The sequence below is a fragment of the Mus caroli genome, unplaced genomic scaffold, assembly GCF_978045245.1.
Source record: "Mus caroli unplaced genomic scaffold, Mus_caroli_1 scaffold_10, whole genome shotgun sequence".
Classification (NCBI taxonomy): Eukaryota; Metazoa; Chordata; class Mammalia; order Rodentia; family Muridae; genus Mus; species Mus caroli.
In genome coordinates this window covers 107,760,466-107,777,734 of record NW_028227265.1, presented here as the reverse complement: position 1 = coordinate 107,777,734, position 17,269 = coordinate 107,760,466, and the positions used below count along the sequence as shown (strand labels likewise).

General features: G+C 45.2%; 1 protein-coding gene and 1 pseudogene across 4 annotated transcripts in view; one reads left to right on the top strand and one right to left on the bottom strand.

The window, feature by feature from the left end:
• Nucleotides 1-8,841, bottom strand: part of Slc25a15 (solute carrier family 25 member 15) — a 23,926-nt gene extending 15,085 nt beyond the window's left edge. Inside the window, exons 1-2 of one of the 3 annotated variants that reach the window (XM_021170853.3) lie at nucleotides 8,748-8,841; nucleotides 5,277-5,391 (exon numbers count right to left, since the gene is read on the bottom strand). In XM_021170853.3, the coding sequence (XP_021026512.1) occupies nucleotides 5,277-5,331 (55 nt within the window). In that variant the 5' untranslated portion in view covers nucleotides 5,332-5,391; nucleotides 8,748-8,841. Of the gene's footprint in view, nucleotides 1-5,276; nucleotides 5,392-7,701; nucleotides 7,808-7,915; nucleotides 8,036-8,747 lie in introns of those variants that run through there. The other 2 variants (XM_021170850.2, XM_029480431.2) reach the window with 2 other exon arrangements.
• LOC110300152 (PDZ and LIM domain protein 5 pseudogene) lies at nucleotides 8,123-17,269 on the top strand (annotated as a pseudogene). Its single transcript, XR_015048684.1, has 4 exons — nucleotides 8,123-8,261; nucleotides 8,594-8,725; nucleotides 9,569-10,153; nucleotides 15,956-17,269. The product of XR_015048684.1 is annotated as a PDZ and LIM domain protein 5 pseudogene (transcript).

Sequence of the window (17,269 nt, the reverse complement as noted above, 5' to 3'; positions counted from 1 at the left end):
GCAAAAACTGGGCCTGACACAAACCTGGCACACAAGTGGTTACTGAACAGCAGCCACTAGAGACACAAGCGAGAAGCCATGCAGAAGGGACAGTGCTGTGGTGATGGAGACAAGCATTTCCTCTTGTCTGGTGCCCTACTGTGTGGCGACGATTAGAAAAACATCAGAGTCAAGTGCCGGATAAGGAAGACAAGAGCCTGCTAATTAATCTCCTGAGGGCCAAACATGTGACCCTGAAAAAAAGCATTTTAATTTTAACCCTATCAATTAATGATTTCTACGTGCTTAGGAATAGACTACAATTACCTTTGCTTAGTATAAATGGTCCGAAGTCTGCCAAGTAATTTTTTCTTCCCACAACGTAAGGATATCAAATGCCCTAAGTCTAGACTGCATTAGATTACTTCAGAGAGAATTCTGAACATAAGGATCACAGCAAGCTGTGATTGCCCCACAGTATCTGTAGACCCTGGACTAGGAACAAAGTTTTGGGCCGTGGTTAATATTTACCTCCCTCCTGAGACCTACAAGGCCCCACACTTCAGACACCCTTGCTTAGGTCAGGAAACATCTTGGCTCTGTGTCGAGGCCACAAAACCACCATCAAAATGGAAGGCTGACACAAAGTGTTTAAGAAATGAGATGTTACAGCTCTGATACTATATGTAGTCATTTCACCCATGTGGTGGGAGACAGAGGTGGCAGGCACCGGGGACGATTCATTTACTCACTGTTGTGCAAGGTGATATTTCCAAAGACTCTGACCTGGTCTGTTAATCAAAATGACACTGGGATATGATTCACTAAGCTGTTACAGCAGAGTGAGCAGTGTATGCCTGCAATACCAGTACTCAGGAGGTAGAAACAGAGGAACTGAAAGTTCTAGGCTAGCCTAGGCAACTTAGTGAGACTAAAGAAGCAACAACAAATTAAGATGCTTTTCCTATAATCAGAACTGCTCTCTCCTGCATACTGCTGGGCTGGTTATACGGTCTCAAATACAACAACATAATTTAATTATTCCAAAAAGCCATGTGACTTGTAGGACTTTTAGAGTGCACATTTTTGATGCAATGAATGAAGCCTGTAGTTGAGCACACTGACTGACATTTGAGCTGAGGAGTTCTCGAAGCCTGACTATACAGAGATATAGATAACAGTTACTATGACATATCTGCTGCATATGAGTAATGGTTCTGCATCCGTTCTAGAAGGCAAGAGGCTAATGCACGTTATGAATATAATGAAGCAGCCTCATCGCCTCATGAGAGTGGAGCTGAATCCCAGCAGTGTGCATCACAGGACTCCGTCTGGTGCCTAGCCCAGCCTCCACCAGCAAGCACAGGGCCACGCCAATTCTCAGGCTTGCATGTCAGTAATGCAAGAACAGTGGAGGTTTCTCCACTTGCAGAGAAGTTGATCACTGTCCTTCTCCTCAAAGGACAGACAAAAGGGCGTCTGTCTTCTTTAGGGGATACCACAGCCAGTCCCCTTCAGTCACTCTTTGGGGGAAGGTGCCAAGACCAGATTGTGCCATTTAACTAAAAGTCACCATGGGAGAGAATCCCGACTGTCATCAGCTTGGTTGCCTTGAAAAGCATCTAAAAGACCAATAAAGCAGACCTCTGGGTATGACTGAATTTCCAGAGAGCACTACAGGAAAAAGACCCACTCTGAATTACCACAGGCTGAGGTCCAGATAAAACAAACATGTTAGGAGGAAAGAAAAAGGACAAAAACAGAGCAGAGCTGCGTCTCTGGGCGCGCGCACTCTCTCTTCTCTCTCTCTCTCTCTCTCTCTCTCTCTCTCTCTCTCTCTCTCTCTCTGTATTTTTGATGCATGCATGCATGCATATACGTATGTATGTGTGTGTGTATATGTATATATATGTATGTATGTGTGTGTGTATATATATATATATGTATGTATAAGGATATATGTGTGTGCTATATGTATGTGTACATGTGTATGGATATATGTGTTTTTTTCTGTATGTTTGTATATATGTATCTTTGTATGCATATATGTATGAATATTTGTATGTGTACATGCACATGGGTATATGTGTGCGATTTCTGTATGTATGTATGTTTGTGTGTATGTAGTACATTTGTATACATACGCATAGATATATGTATGCTTTCTGTATGTATATATGCATGCATGTATGTTTCTACTTGTATATGTGTATAGATATAAGTGTGTGATTACTGCATGTATGTTCGTGTGTGTATGTATATATGTATGTATCTATGTGTACATGTGTATTAATGTATGGGTACATGCATAAGTAAGTATGTATGTAGGTATGTTTGTATGCATATATGGATGCATGTTTCTATGTGTACATGTATATAGACATGTGTGTGACTTTTGTATATATGTTTCTAAGTATGTTTGTGTATGTATGTATGTTTCTATGTGTACATGTGTATAAATATATGTGTGTGCTTTCTGGATGCCACCTCCTTCCACCATGATGAAGTGAAACCTCAAACTGGGAGCCAAAGATAAGTCCTCCCTCCCTTTGGCAGATCTCTTTAGATGTTTTATCAGAGCAACAAGAGTCTGTCCAGCAGGGTCATGCACAGACTGTCAGTTTTCAATACACAAGCGGTAAATCACACAGTGTTGAGGCCAGTTATCAGGGAAGGGATAGCTTACAGCCAGACAAGCAGGAGAGTCCCAAACATATATACATGCATGCATGCATACATACACACACACACATTTCCTCCTTTCCCAGACAGTGTGCCAGGTAATGAGACAGACACACTGCAAGGACTGCCAGGGGCTGTGTCTTCCCTGATGTGAGGGAGACACTAATCCAACCCGAGTCATCACCCAAACTTCCAAGGTTCAGCTTCTGTGATCCACACTGCCTTGCTTTAGTAACTAACCAATGCCCTAACCCTACTTTCTCCCCATCCTGGCTGCCCAGAGCTCCTCTCCTGGACTGTCGCCCACAGCAAGTGCAGGTCACACCAAAGACAACTCTGGGCACCTTAACAGAAATGAGCCGGTTGGGGAACTTGTCTGGTGGGAGCAGCTTTGCTTAAAGTCAAAAGGAGACAAGAAGAATATATTTATATTTACATTTACCTCCTGTCATGAGTCTGGACCACAGCTGACTCTGTGCTTGCAGATAAATCTCTTGCACCAGAGAGAGAGAGAGAGAGAGAGAGAGAGAGAGAGAGAGAGAGAGAGAGAGATGGTGGCCATGGAACACCGGGTTATTTCTCTCTCTGCACAAAATCCTAGGAGTTTGCCAGTCCAGAGAGTCAGAGTAGCAAAGATCCAAACTACCTCTGACCTCAGAGAAGGCTGCTGCCCTACTAGGCACACTATAACAAAGAGACACCAAAACATGGAGCCAAGAACTGGGAAGTTTTCTACATATATAGTGAACATCGCTGCAGTGCCATAGTTCTGTAAGGCCCCCGATCCACTAAACTTTGGGACTCTTAAAAGTGAGAGTACTCCTTCCTGACTGAATTCGGGGTACCTAACAATAGAATTCAGTCTTATATCACTAGTGAGCGCCTCCTTTGACCAGCCCCCCAAGAAAGTTGTGCTGAGAAACCACAAAACCCAGCGTCTCTAGGGGCAGCCTTTTTTTTCCCAAGCCCAAGGGCAGACCCTAACCACAGGCAACAGAACCAATTTAATGTCACTGTATAGACAGCTTATCATCATTTTAAAAAGAAATAGCCCACCAGTATGTCTTTTATAAAAGGCTCCCAACAATATTGTTATAATTTACATAAAAACTATACCATTAGTGCCTCTCAAATATTCAAATGTGCAGTCAGGAAGAGGCAAGCTTCCTTAAAAATTACTATCATAAAGCCTTGTTCTTAGACTGCCTTAAGAGCACAGAACATTGGCATTTGAGAATCTCTCCCACCTTCTTACTGCAGAAGCAAGACCTGTTTGTACCCACAGTGCTGTCTCCTTGCCAGACCTAGAGGATGTGTTTTGTCGTTTACAATCAGCAGCCTCCACAGTACGGCATCAGGACCATAGGGAGGGAATGGGGTCCATGGGATCACCCTGTCCTCCCTTCTACAGAGTAGGAGAGACTGACAGAAGACCCACAGCAGTTAGTAACTAACACATTGGGGTACAACTTTGCTAGTTGTTGGCCTGCCTATCAGCCTGGGACACTCCTTGTCTCTAACCTGCAGAGGTGCCGATGCCTGGTGATCCTTATCAGCCTTCCTCTAGAGCCAACTTTAGCTGACCTTTGGTTCATGGATTGGGGTGGAAAAGCTGGGGGAGGAACGAGAGAGGGGATTGTTGTCTGTACAAGGATTTTTTTTTACAAGTGGAAAAAGAACAGAGTGAGGAATGGTAGTCCCCTGACCCCATTTGATCTGTTGTTGATCCAAGAGGTCATACTGGATAAAAAGATCATCACACAACGTGGTGCTATGGCCTCCCTCATTTACACGAATTAATCTGAGGGGAGGGGCTGGGGGGGGAGGAGTAAGGCAGATCAAAGGTTCACTTGGGAAACATGCCTTCCAGTTGCCTCTGAGATGACACAGAACTCTGAAAACAAAAATGGCAGCTCTTTTTGTCCCAGGCTAAGCTTTTCCCAATGCCTGCAACAGTAACAAGGACGAACAGAACAAGTAACAAGGAAGCTGGGTAAATGGCTCAGCAGTGGCTCAGCAGTGAAGAGTGCTTGCTGACCATTTAGAGTGACCGACTCTGGTTCCCAGCACCCACATGGGTGTCCCACAATTACCTATGACTCCAGCTCCAGGGGATCTGATATCCCCCCTTCCACCCACCTCAGGCACCTGCACACATGTGGCAGATACACACACACACAAACGTACACACACATACATGTGAATAAAACAAAAATAAATCTTAAAAGCAAAAAAAAAATGAAAACAGTAGCTGGCATCGTGTACTACAAAGATCTTCAGACTGTCCAGCTTGGGGTACGGCTGCCACCTGTGTATCCCAGCATGTGACAGACGGTAGCCAAGTGAGCTCATTTTTGGAACGGAGATGTTTTCTAGCAATCCTAAGCACATTTCCATCCTTCACGCTGACTGGTGAAGCTTTAATAGAATTAAACACTACTGGGTCGTACTTGCTGACGTGCTCTGAACAAAATCACATTTCTGTTATATCGATTCATTCTGAGGTTAAAGGATATTACCTGTGGGGTAACAACGAGTGTATTTCTAAGCCACTCTGAGGAACTACTTCAGGGATACAGGAGGAAGAATATCCCCTTAACACCCCATCCCTTTACCTGCAGCCCCTGCTGTGAGGTCGATGGCAGCTTGGATGGCTGGATTGGATTTCATGACGTTACTGGTTTCTGTGGAAGGCGATTCTCTGGAGGGAAGGGAATGTACCACATATCCCTGGAAAGAAGCAAAAATCCAGTTAGCCCAGCCTCTGCAGTCCCCCATTCTATAAGCCTGCTACATTACTTAACTTCCAGGAGTGGGAACGTGGGTTCCTAAGGAGTCCTGATGTATCAACACAGCAACAAACACCAAATAAGGACAGAGCGAGGGATGGTAGTCCCCTGACCCCACTTGATCTGTTGATCCAAGAGATCATACTGGATAAAAGAATATCACACAGCATAGTGCTATGGCCTCCCTCATTACACAAATTATTACGGGGACAGGTATTAATCACAACTGGCCCAGACCACAGCAGTTTCAGAGGCCTGTGGTGAAAGTTCAGTCTACCAAGCTCAGTCTTAAGTACCATCAGCAGCCTGTGCTGCTCAGCATCAGAGCCTAGGAGCTCCACTGAGTCACATAGCTCCTAAGCTGGAGGTCTTCATCTAGACGAGGTGGGTTGTAAAATTACCATATACAGATGGCCATAAATGCCATGAGGCCCACAAGAGGGCCCTAGCCCTGTTCTTGTCACCTCCACTCTGTCACATCTCAGCAGTAAATGTGGAGATTTACTATACTGCTGTGTTGGTCTGAATCTCAGTTCAGATTCTGACTCAATGGGCCTCAAGTGGGACTAGAGAGTCTCGTAGAGTAAGCATCCAAGGAAGGCAGATCGATCATGTGAGCCAGCCACACTTTGGTGCAACATCTCGACTTCTGGGTTCCAATTTTGCTTGATGAGAATCCCAGGGATATGTCCCAAAGAATCAAACTGCTGCTGTTCTCTTACAGCAAGACTTGAAATGTTTGGGTTTTTTTAAAGGCTTTGGGGAAACAAAGTTTCCCTCTATCTTTAGACAAAAAAAAAAAAAGAAAAAAAACCTTTCTGAGAAATGAATTTAATATTAACTAGAAAGGAGAATGACTCAACATACAAGATCTAAGTTACCAATCATCCAAAACTATTCTGTATGCTCTCAAAATACAGAATTAATTTACACGTAACAGAGGACAATTTTACTCCTCATCACAATGAGGAGGCTGGTGCATTAGGCCAGGGTTCTTTCAAATACCAAAGCCATCCAAAAAGTCCAGAAAATAAGGGCAGAATAAAAAAAAAAAAAAAGTCAATGACCATATTCCAAGAACCTTTCTTTTAAAACTAGCAACCTGGTGATTGCAGAAACACCTGTGCCTACATTTTTGCAGGGAAAGTAAAAGACCAACCAGGTGGGGAGCATCCAAAGTGGTCTCAGAGGAACTTCAATGTGTTCATTTGTTTCCTCGGAACTAGCTTTGGAGGCATAGAAAAGTGTATCTAATTAGGCAGTCACTATAAATCCAACCCCTTCACATAGGCCAAATGAAAACATTTCAAGTCCTAGAGAAATAATATGTGCAGAATTAACCTTTAATTCCCCACTCCAAGAGCCAAAGGGACAGTAAGTTTGCTGTGAACTTGAGTCTCCTAGAAATGTTAGAAAGGCCATGAAGTCGCATCAACTTGGGGACAAGACCTACATGAGGATGAAAGCAATAGACACACTAACATGGATAAGGAAATCTCGGGGGAGGGGGTCTCAACCCTTGACAAAGAACTACAAACAAGTAAGGAAAGCTGGGAATGGGGGCATAGTCTTCCCCAGAGAACAATCCCCCAGTTGGTTATCCACCATATACAGACAAGTAGCATTGTATGTCCTGAGAAAATGAGGCCATGAATTTGGAAGGGGGTAGGGGATATGGTTACACGAAGGGGTTAGGAGTAGAAAAGGGAAGGGAGGAAATGATGTTAATTACAATTTTATATATATATATATATATATATATATATATATATATATATATATATATGCTTTCCCGTGCTGGGGATTAAACCTAGAAGACAGAAACGCTACTAACAGATGAACCCAGAAAGTATGCACAATGACCTGAGTATCACCTGTGGCTTGGGGGAAATGCAGGACCTGCAGAAACCAGACCGGTCTGCGCGGATTTAAACTAATTTAGGAGCTTGAGGTACCATTTGGAGTAGAAACCCCGAATCCTTTGAGCGTCTCACCCTCTTCCTTCAAACTACCCAGCAGTCCCAGAAACAACGCCGCCGACACTACCACTGGTTCCTAGGGTACCAGAAAGAACTTCCCGGGCGCTCAGCGCAGGTGAGGCTGCCTTTCGCTAAGGAGGGACCTGTCTGAAGCTGCAGCCGGGCGGCAGAAGGCCGCCTGCGGGCCACCACCACCACCATCAATCGAACCCCTCGGGCCGAGCCCGGGGCAACCGGGGTGCCAACTACTGCCGCAGCTCGGAGCGCCTCACCCGGCCTGACCCGGATTCCGCTCTGCTCCGCGCAGCGCGCGCACACTGGCCACCGCGCCCGCCCGACCCTCCGCGTCTCCCGGGACCCCGCAGCGAGCCTGGTGCGCGCGCCGGGAGCCGCGGCACGTGTGCGGCAGGGCGGGGACTGTCAGCCGCGTTCCCCAGCCCGGCCGGCCGCCCACTCGCTCGCTCCCGCCTGCTCCCGCAGCCTCACCGCCGAGCCTGACTGTGTCCGGCTCGCCCTCTGCCGCCCGCGCGCTCCGCTGGCGGCCGCGGGCCCCCGGGCAATTTTTAAGGTCGCCCTGTGGGTCCGGCCCTCGGGCCCTCCCTCCTGAGACCCCTCCACCAGCCCTCCCTCCGGAGGCCACGCCCCTACCGGCCCTCCCCTACGCGAGGCCCCTCCGCCACTCCCTCCCGAAGGCAGGCCAAGGAAACGGAAATCTGCTCTCCTCGCTGACTGCCGAGCTGGCAGCCTCCGGGAGGACTCACCTTGAGGTCTCCCAGCGTTATCCAGCCCCAGGAGGCTGTGGCTTTAACAGTAAATGGAAAGTACTAGAATGGTAATGGTGAAATATAAGTTCCCTTATGGGCAGCTTTTAAAATCATCTGTTTATTTATCTACAGACAGGGTCTCGCATAGCCCAGGCTTAACTTGCTATGTGGCTGAGGGTGGTCAGGAACTTCCTGATCTTCCTACCTCCCCCTTCCAAGAGAAGGAATTTCAGGTTTGTTCCACCAGGCTTGGATTTGTGAGGTGGCTGGGATGAAACGTGGGGCTTCGTGCATGCTAGGCAAGCGCTCTGCCAACAGAGCTACATCCCTAGGTTTTATTTAGTTGCTTGTCTGATTGCCTATTTTGTATCACTTTAGGTCTCATTCTTTCTCCCCTAAGGAAATCCATACCCAGGAACATTATGGAAAAGACAACAATATAAACTCCTGCTGCAGGTTTTGTAGTTCCCAACGATATATTCCTGAGGCTTTAATTAGAAGCTCAAATTGGCGCTGGAGTGAGGGCGCAGAGGTAAAGAACCCTTGATACTTACCAACTTGATTCAGCCTAGAATCAGTAGAGGGATTGCCTAAATCCAGTCGGTCTGAGGATGGATAGGTCCATAGCAGCAATGTCTTGATTAGTAATTGATGCTGGAGAGCCCAGCCCACTATGGGTGGCATCATTCCTCTGGCAGGAAGTCCTGGATTGGGGGGGGGGGGAGCATCAGGCCAGAGATCAACCAAGAAAGTGAGTCGGTAATCTGTATTCCTACATGGCTTCTGCTTTGACTTCCTGCCTCCCGTCAATCTGGAAGAGAATGCCAAATAAACCTTTTCCAAGCTGCAGTTTAGGCAACAGTGTTTCATTGCTGCAACAGAACAAAACTAGAATTCAGTTCTCAGCCCACATCTGGTAGTGCCCAAATCCAGCACTGTGTGTATCCAGCTCCCCCATCTGGCTTCTGTAAGCATTTGCAGGTTCCTTCAGGGGTATACACACACACACACACACACAAACAAACACACTACACATAAATAAAATAAATCTTTAAAAAAGAATCATAAAATCAAAAGGAGCAGGGAATACTTAAGAAAACTGTGGTTCACAGGAGTGATAAAACTATCTTTAACTCTAGCCCTATTCAATTGGAAGAGTCTCAGGGTCATGTGACCCCAAGCCCCCAGCTTCCCACTCGGCTTCAGCCTCCCTATGAGCCTTTTCACGTTTTTAAAGATTCCTTTAATTCTGAAATTGATGTGTATGTATGAAAACATGCATGCTGGCGCCCGTGGAGGCTGCAAGGGAAAGTTGTCCCTAGAACAACAAGAGGTACAGGTGGTGAGCAGCGTTCCTTGTGTGCTTCCTTTATAGTGATGTGTTTGTGTGTCAAGTTGACGAGGGGTCAATTGTACTGGCTGGTTTTGTGTATCAACTTGATCCAGGCTGGAGTTACCACAGAGAAAGGAGTTCAGTTGAGGAAATGCCTCCATGAGATCCAGCTGCAACGCATTCTCAATTAGTGATCAAGGGTAGGAGGGCCCCTTGTGGGTGGTGCCATCCCTGGGCTGGTAGTCTTGGGTTCTATAAGAAAGCAAGCTGAGCAAGCCAGGGGAAGCAAGCCAGTAAGTAACATCCCTCCATGGCCTCTACATCTGCTCCTGCTTCCTGACCTGCTTGAGTTCCAGTCCTGACTTCCTTTGGAGATGAACAGCAATGTGGAAAGTGTAAGCCGAATAAACCCTTTCCTCCCCAACTTGCTTCTTGGTCATGATGTTTGGGCAGGAATAGAAACTCTGACTAAGACAAGCGAGTGCTCTTAATTGCTGACCCACCTCTCTGTCCTCTTGAAAACAGCATGTCACAGGCAAAGAACACTGCTCTCATTGGACAACAAAGTGTATCTCAGGGCTGACTTCCAAATGAACAAACAGTCACACACAGGACTCTCTGCTCAAGGTAATGGTGACTACCCTTGGGATTATGCAAGATATCAGTGTGGCTGGCCAGGCAGCAGGTTTGACGCAGGTGAGAGGACAGACTGACTGAACACAGGAATCAAACCTTTGTCGGTGTACCAGAATTTCACAATGTGCAGGTTAATGACATCATGGGGCAGGGGGGTGGGAGGCAGATAACGCAGTGTGAAACTGGAGTTGCAAGCAAATCACAAACACAGAACATCTTGGATTCAAATGTGCACTTGGTGACCGAGGAGAAAGAAATTAATGCTCTAACTACCCACTGTCAATACCCACTAAGTATTCTTGACTACTGATAGAACTTCTGTTGCAAACTCCCTTGGGTCTTGTTTGGAGTCAGTACAACCAATATTTGACACTGAGAAAAACAAACATAGATTTGGATTTCTGTAAAACTATGTGAAAGAAAAGGAGAATGTTGCATCGGTGAAATAGTTGTTAGAACAATGTTTGAAAGGGGACATTTTCTTTTATGTGTTTTTTTTCCTTTGGGAATTATTATGGCATTTGCAGAAATGAGGGAAGGAAAGTCAAATCCTATGTGTATTTTATGAGTCTTAAATGTATATTTTTAAAGGATAAGTGTAATGGCAAAATAATTATGGATGAATCAATTACATTAGGAAACAGTAAGCCATAACTGGGAAAAAAAAAAACCTCTCCTCTCATATATTTTAAAGCAAATTTGGCTACAGGTAACAATCACTTTGTACATGAAAAGATATCTAAAAGTGGGAAAGGTCCCGGTCAGCCATGTCCGGGTCAGATTTTCCAGACTGCCTTTTCCCTAGTGAGTCTAAGAGAGTTGGTACTCTGCCGAGTATTGCAGCCTTACATGGGTTATCCAAGTAAGAAGGGACCATTTTCACACACCACCTCTTCATCAGAGGGAAACATATCTCTCCTCCCCGACAGTTCACTGTCAGACTTCAGAATGTGTTCCATTGGCCCAGTACTGGGATTCATGTCCTCTCTCAACAACAATAATAACGATTACAATAATAACAAATGGTGGGCAGAGAATAGAATTATTCATAATTCATGTAGAACAGGACCCAACAAACTCATGAAAAGGACTGGCTAGCAAACATTGGAGACTTTTCAGGACATGCTGTCTCTACTGTGCTTTGCCAGCATAGAGCTAGGCACACTGTGGATAAGTTAGCACAGCTGTATTCTGACAAGATGTAACCTTTGCATGTGGAAATCTCATCCCATATGTGTTAGATTGCTTCTGTGTGTGTGTGTGTGTGTGTGTGTGTGTGTGTGTGTGTGTGTACCAAAAGCAATTTTGTTGCATTTACACATCAGAGTCCATGTCTAAGTTTTCCTAAAAATTTTATAGCAGCAATCTTCTTTACTCAAAAACATTTTATGTGACCACAGGTATTTAGGGAGATAAAACATATATACAAATGTAACATTTACTTATAATAAGCCACAAGTATTTTTAAAATAATTCTTTGGTATGTATATAAGTTTAGCATTTATAAAAGATGAGCACAGCCGGTCAGTGGTGGCGCACGCCTTTAATCCTAGCACTTGGGAGGCAGAGGCAGGAGGATCTCTGAGTTCGAGGCCAGCTTGGTCTACAGAGTGAGTTCCAGGACAGCCAGGGCTACACAGAGAAACCCTGTCTCGAAAAACCAAAAAGAAAAAAAAGAAAGAGAAAGAGAAAAAGAAAAAGATGAGCACATGTTTACATATGAACGAGATGCATGTGCGTATGTATTTTTACATAAGGAATCTTCAGCTGCTCCCACTTCTTGTCCGGGGCGTTTCCTTTGCTCTTCTGCTCTGTCTGGTATTTCTCGGATGCTGCACTCAGGTACCAGAATGCAGCTATGCCTTCTGCACAAGCAGCTCTCATGAAAGGACTCCAGCATCTCATCCAGCTTTTTTGGGTTTTGGTCATCTGGAACAGGACATCTCTGAATTCCAAGGAGCCCTGACTATCGACGGCCAGATCCCCCATGTTTACCAAGTCACTGAAAAGACCTTTGGCAGTGGGAGTCACTCCTACCAGGACTTTCTAATACTATTCCACGTGGTGATGAAGTTGCAGAGGCTGCAGTTGAACTGACTCATTGTCTGTAGACACTTTCTGGAAAGTTGGTGTGTCTCCTGTGAGTGTGATAGCAATGTGGTCCTGAGTCCTGCCTGGGTCACAGAACCATTTGACAACCAGGGTTCTGAAATGTATAATAGTAAGAGGAGGAAAACTAGCTGAACAATAATTAGAAACAAGCAGACTTCTTGGATACATTTGCCTTTCCATTCTGTTGACCACAGATGTAGTGTGACCATCTGTCTCATTCTCCTGCCTCGGTGACTTCCCCACAAAATGGACTGTAGCCTGAAATTATAAGCCAAATAAACCCCTTTCTCCCTTAAGTTGCCGTTGCGCACAGTATTTGTCTTAAGTTTCATTCTGTTATTGTGATAAGATAATGTCAGCTTAGAGGGCTCATTATCATAGATCAGCAGATCTATGATAGATCACAGATCATATCATAGTTCAGGATCTTTGGGCTCTGTTCTTTGGAGGTCTGTGGTGATGGTCATCATGGTGGGCTGGGTTGTAGAATGCAGCTTCTCACCTCATGGTGGCCTGAGAGCAAACACTCCCTTCATCAAGATCAAGGCCCCAATGGGCTGCAAAGATATCTCAGCAACATAGACCATGTTTTGTTCTTGCAGAGGAACTGCACCCACATGGTGGCTCACAGCAGTTCATAATTCCATTTCTGAGGAACCAATGCCCTCTTCTGACATCTGTAGGTACCAGGAGTGCACTTTGCACAGACATACACGCAAGCAAAACAATCATACACACCACAAAATAAGTGACCCCAATGCCTTAACTTCCTCCCTCTAAGCCCGACCTCCCCAATGTTCCACCATGTCCCAGCACATGATTATCTGGGACAAGGCTTTCAACATGTGTGCCTATGGAAGACATTTAGGATCCAAATCATAGCCAATCTGATCGCACATACTTGTCATCCCAGGGTACCAATATAAATCCTACCTTCAAAACAAGCTTCAACCACAAAGCGAGACTTTATGTCAATAAAAAAAGAAAAGAAAAGAAAAGAAAAGAAAAGAAAAGAAAAGAAAAGAAAAGAAACAAACAAAAACCCTTGCAGATTGCAGCCCAAGAGGATGAGGGATGCAAAAGTGGGTGTCAGAGGAACCCCACAGCAGGATATGTTATGCAAGAAATATGGCCTCTTTCAATTGGTGTATTCATTGGGGCTCTTAAATAAAATCAACAGTAAATAACTCTATATTTGCTGAGGTGTAAAAAGGCCTCTGGTTAAAGGAACACTTTAACTTTTCTGATGGCTGGATGGAAGTTTTGGACTCTGTGAACACCTTCCTTGAACAAGGCCTCTCCCTATCCCACCACAGAGCTGGTCTGCCCTAGAAGCCCCTGCCGTAGCTCTGTAGAGCTCTGTATGTTAGTCTGTGCCACTCTCCATTTGTGTTTCTGTTCTTCCAAAGCTGGGCATGATCCTCACCATAATTGCATGATAAACCATCCCATGCCATCCCTGCCTGGTTTTGCTCATTGCCAAAGGTCAGGTTTTGAGAGACAGCTATAATGCCACACTCTTGGTCTCTAGCCTTAGCCATCTCTACATAGAAGCAGGCCAGGTTGGATTTTGCTTTCTTCCTCCAACATGCAAGACTCACTTCAGTGTTAAGAAAGTCCCCCCAAGACAAGTAAGGAGTTTAAACCATACTGAACAGCTATTGGTAAACTCTAGACTGGTCAGAGAAATAGACAAGGGAAACAGCAGGGATCTATGAACATCAGGGCACCTAGACAGGCTCCCTGGAGCTTGGTTTGAGCATAAGTTTCCCCAGTGTGCTTTGGCTGGAGGGAGTTCAAGATCCTGACTTAGATCACTGGGCAGTCACCACCTGTTGAACTCTCGTGACCTCGTGACTTCAACAAGGGCTGTTCTTACTGTGCCTACTGCATGTCTTGCTGAGGTCCAGGAGCTGTGATGTGTTCCTTGCCATGGCAGGCTTCCATCGCTTCTGTCAAAATGAGTCATAGCGATCAATTTGATAGATTACACCAGGACTTACAGAGCTCTCTCTGTCTCTGTCTGAGTCTCTACTCTAGCCCGACTTCCTTTATACATACCTGCATTGGATTATTCTCTAGCAGGTTTATCCAATCTGAGACCCATAGGCTACAAACATCCCAGGATAGCTATGAATATGATCTCCCCCCCGCCCACAAGAAAAACTGTCAATGACATCATGTCACAGTGTCAAAATGCTGGACACACCTACACGTCTCCTTGCTTTAAAAATGAAAGTACTAGTCATTGAGCCCCTTACATACCTAGGCCCATGCTTTTACTTAGACTTAACACCAAGACTACTTTGAATGTGTTAATAAGTACTGCTTGAGGAACAGAGTTAGCAGTAATCGTTGTCATAGTAAAAATACTGCCAGACAAGCCTGGTGTGGTAGAATTAGTTTTTGTTAGCATTCTGAAGAAGTGAGCTCTGTGTCTGGGTGTGTGCATAAGCCTGCACATCACATGCAATGCGTGCAGAGTCTATGAATGCCAGAAGAGGACATTGAATCCTCAGGAGCTGTGGTTACAAAAGGATATGAGTTCAGGGAATCAAACCTGGGTCCTCTGGAAGAGCAGCAAGTGCTCTCAACCACTGAGCCATCTCTCCAGCCCCTGACAACCTCTTTTAAAACATTATACATCTTGTTATCTGTTCTACTTTATATTCTCTATAGCACTGAGCATGCTCTGTATGTTCATTTCCTCATTTGTTTGTTGTTGGCGTGACTACCTCACTGCTACCCGCAGTTGTAAACTAACGAGAGCAGGGATTTAATGCTTTTTTTTTTTTTTAGATTTATTTATTGCTATATGTAAGTTCATTGTAGATGTCTTCAGACACACCAGAAGAGGGCGTCAGATCTCATTATGGATGGTTATGAGCCACCATGTAGTTGCTGGGATTTGAACTCAGGACCTTCGGAAGAGCAGTCAGTTCTCTTAACTGCTGAGCCATCTCTCCAGCAGGATTTAATGCTTTTAACTGACATTTCTCTACTTTTTGGTAGCTCTTAACGATGTGTAACTGCTTGATTTCCATATAGCGAAATGAATTTTAAAATCCAGACTCTCTGTTGCATTAGTCATGCCTAGCCACAACAGGAGCTGAGTAGCAGCTTGTAGCTTGTGGTTTGTGGCTTGTGGGCAGGACACACACAGAACCATTTCATCATCTCCATAAAGTCTATGAAATGTAATTGATCAAGAGCAGTAGTTGGTACACTGTGGCATTCTGAAAACATCTGCAGAAGGAAGTTTTCCATCGATTCTAATCGCAGGAAACAGCGGCACTGAGAGACACACACCGTTGTAGAAGAGCACTCCAACTTCCCCTGGAAATCTGCACCAATCACCTCTCCTTACACTGTTTTTCCTTTCCTTACTCTGTTGGCTTAAGGCAGTGGTTCTAAACCTGTGGGTCATGATGGGGGTCACATAAAAGATATCCTCCATATGAGATATTTACATTATGATCCATAACTAGCAAAATTAGTTATGAAATGGCAATGAAATCATTTCATAGTTGGGATGATCACAACATGAGGAATGGTATTAAAGGGCCTCATCATTAGTAAGGTTGATGTCTGGACTTCCAGTTCAATGGGATGTTTGTTGAAACATTTAATATTCCCAAAGATGTCATTTAATAGGTTATAAGAGTTTCTTTCATTTTCTAGAACTGCACGTTGAACCCTGGGAACCATGAGCAACTACAATGCGTCATTGGTGGGCCCAGCTCCTTGGGGTTTCCGGCTCCAAGGTGGCAAGGATTTCAACATGTCTCTGACAATTTCTAGTCTGAAGGATGGTGGCAAGGCATCTCAGGCACATGTCAGAATAGACGACGTGATTCTCAGCATCAATGGGATCAGTGCACAGGGAATGACGCATCTTGAAGCCCAGAACAAGATTAAGGCTTGTACGGGCTTCCTTGAATATGACTCTACAAAGAGCTTCAGCTACAGCCAAGACTGAGCTGGTTACCGTCCAGAAGGGTGAACTTAAGGAAGTAGTTAAGCCTGTGCCCATTACATCTCCTGCTGTATCCAAAGTCACTTCCACTACCAACATGGCCTACAGTAAAGCACCACGGCCCTTCGGTTCTGTGTCTTCACCAAAAATCACATCCATCCCACATTCACCCCAGCCCATGCGGCCACTTAATCACATGCTTCCCCACCACCTGTGGCCTCTGCCACTCCCCACCCGCCCCCACCTCTCTGCATCCGGACTGCATGTTAGTGCCAATCTTAGTGCTGACCAGTGTTCATCTCCACCGAACACTGGTAAACCTGCAGTTAATGTCCCATGGCAGCCCACAGTCACCAGCGTGTGTTCCGAGTCTGCTCAGGAGCCAGCAGAGGGACAGAGAAGAGGATCCCAGGGTGACATTAAGCAGCAGAATGGCCCACCAAGAAAACACATTGTGGAGTGCAGCACGGAGTTTTATCACATACCCACTCACAGTGATGCCAGCAAGAAACGGCTGATTGGGGACACCGAGGACTGGTGCCCCCGGACTGGAACGACTCAGTCTCGTTCTTTCCGGATCCTTGCCCAGATCACTGGGACTGAGCATCTGACAGAATCTGAAAATGACAATACGAAGAAGGCAAAGGAAAAGATACCCCTTCACATCTTTAGTCCCAAATACACAAAATTACGTGACTGGCACCATGAAGTTTCAGCACGTGCTCTTAACATACAGTGAGTCTGAGCCCTGCTCCCCCACCTAAGCAGCTAGCACATACCTTTCATTCACGTTTCCTTTCTTCCATCCATAGCAACATCTGTTTTACATTTGACTCGTGAAAACTAGAACAATTGGTGTGTTTTCCTAACAATTTCCGGTTGTGAACACGAGAAGACTGACCATGTTGTGTCCTAATTGGAAGCTCACAAATGCAAAGCCAAAGGATGGAAAGGAAATGACCTGACCCCTTCAATGTATTTACATCTATTCTCACTGCTTCAGTCATAGTCGTGGTACA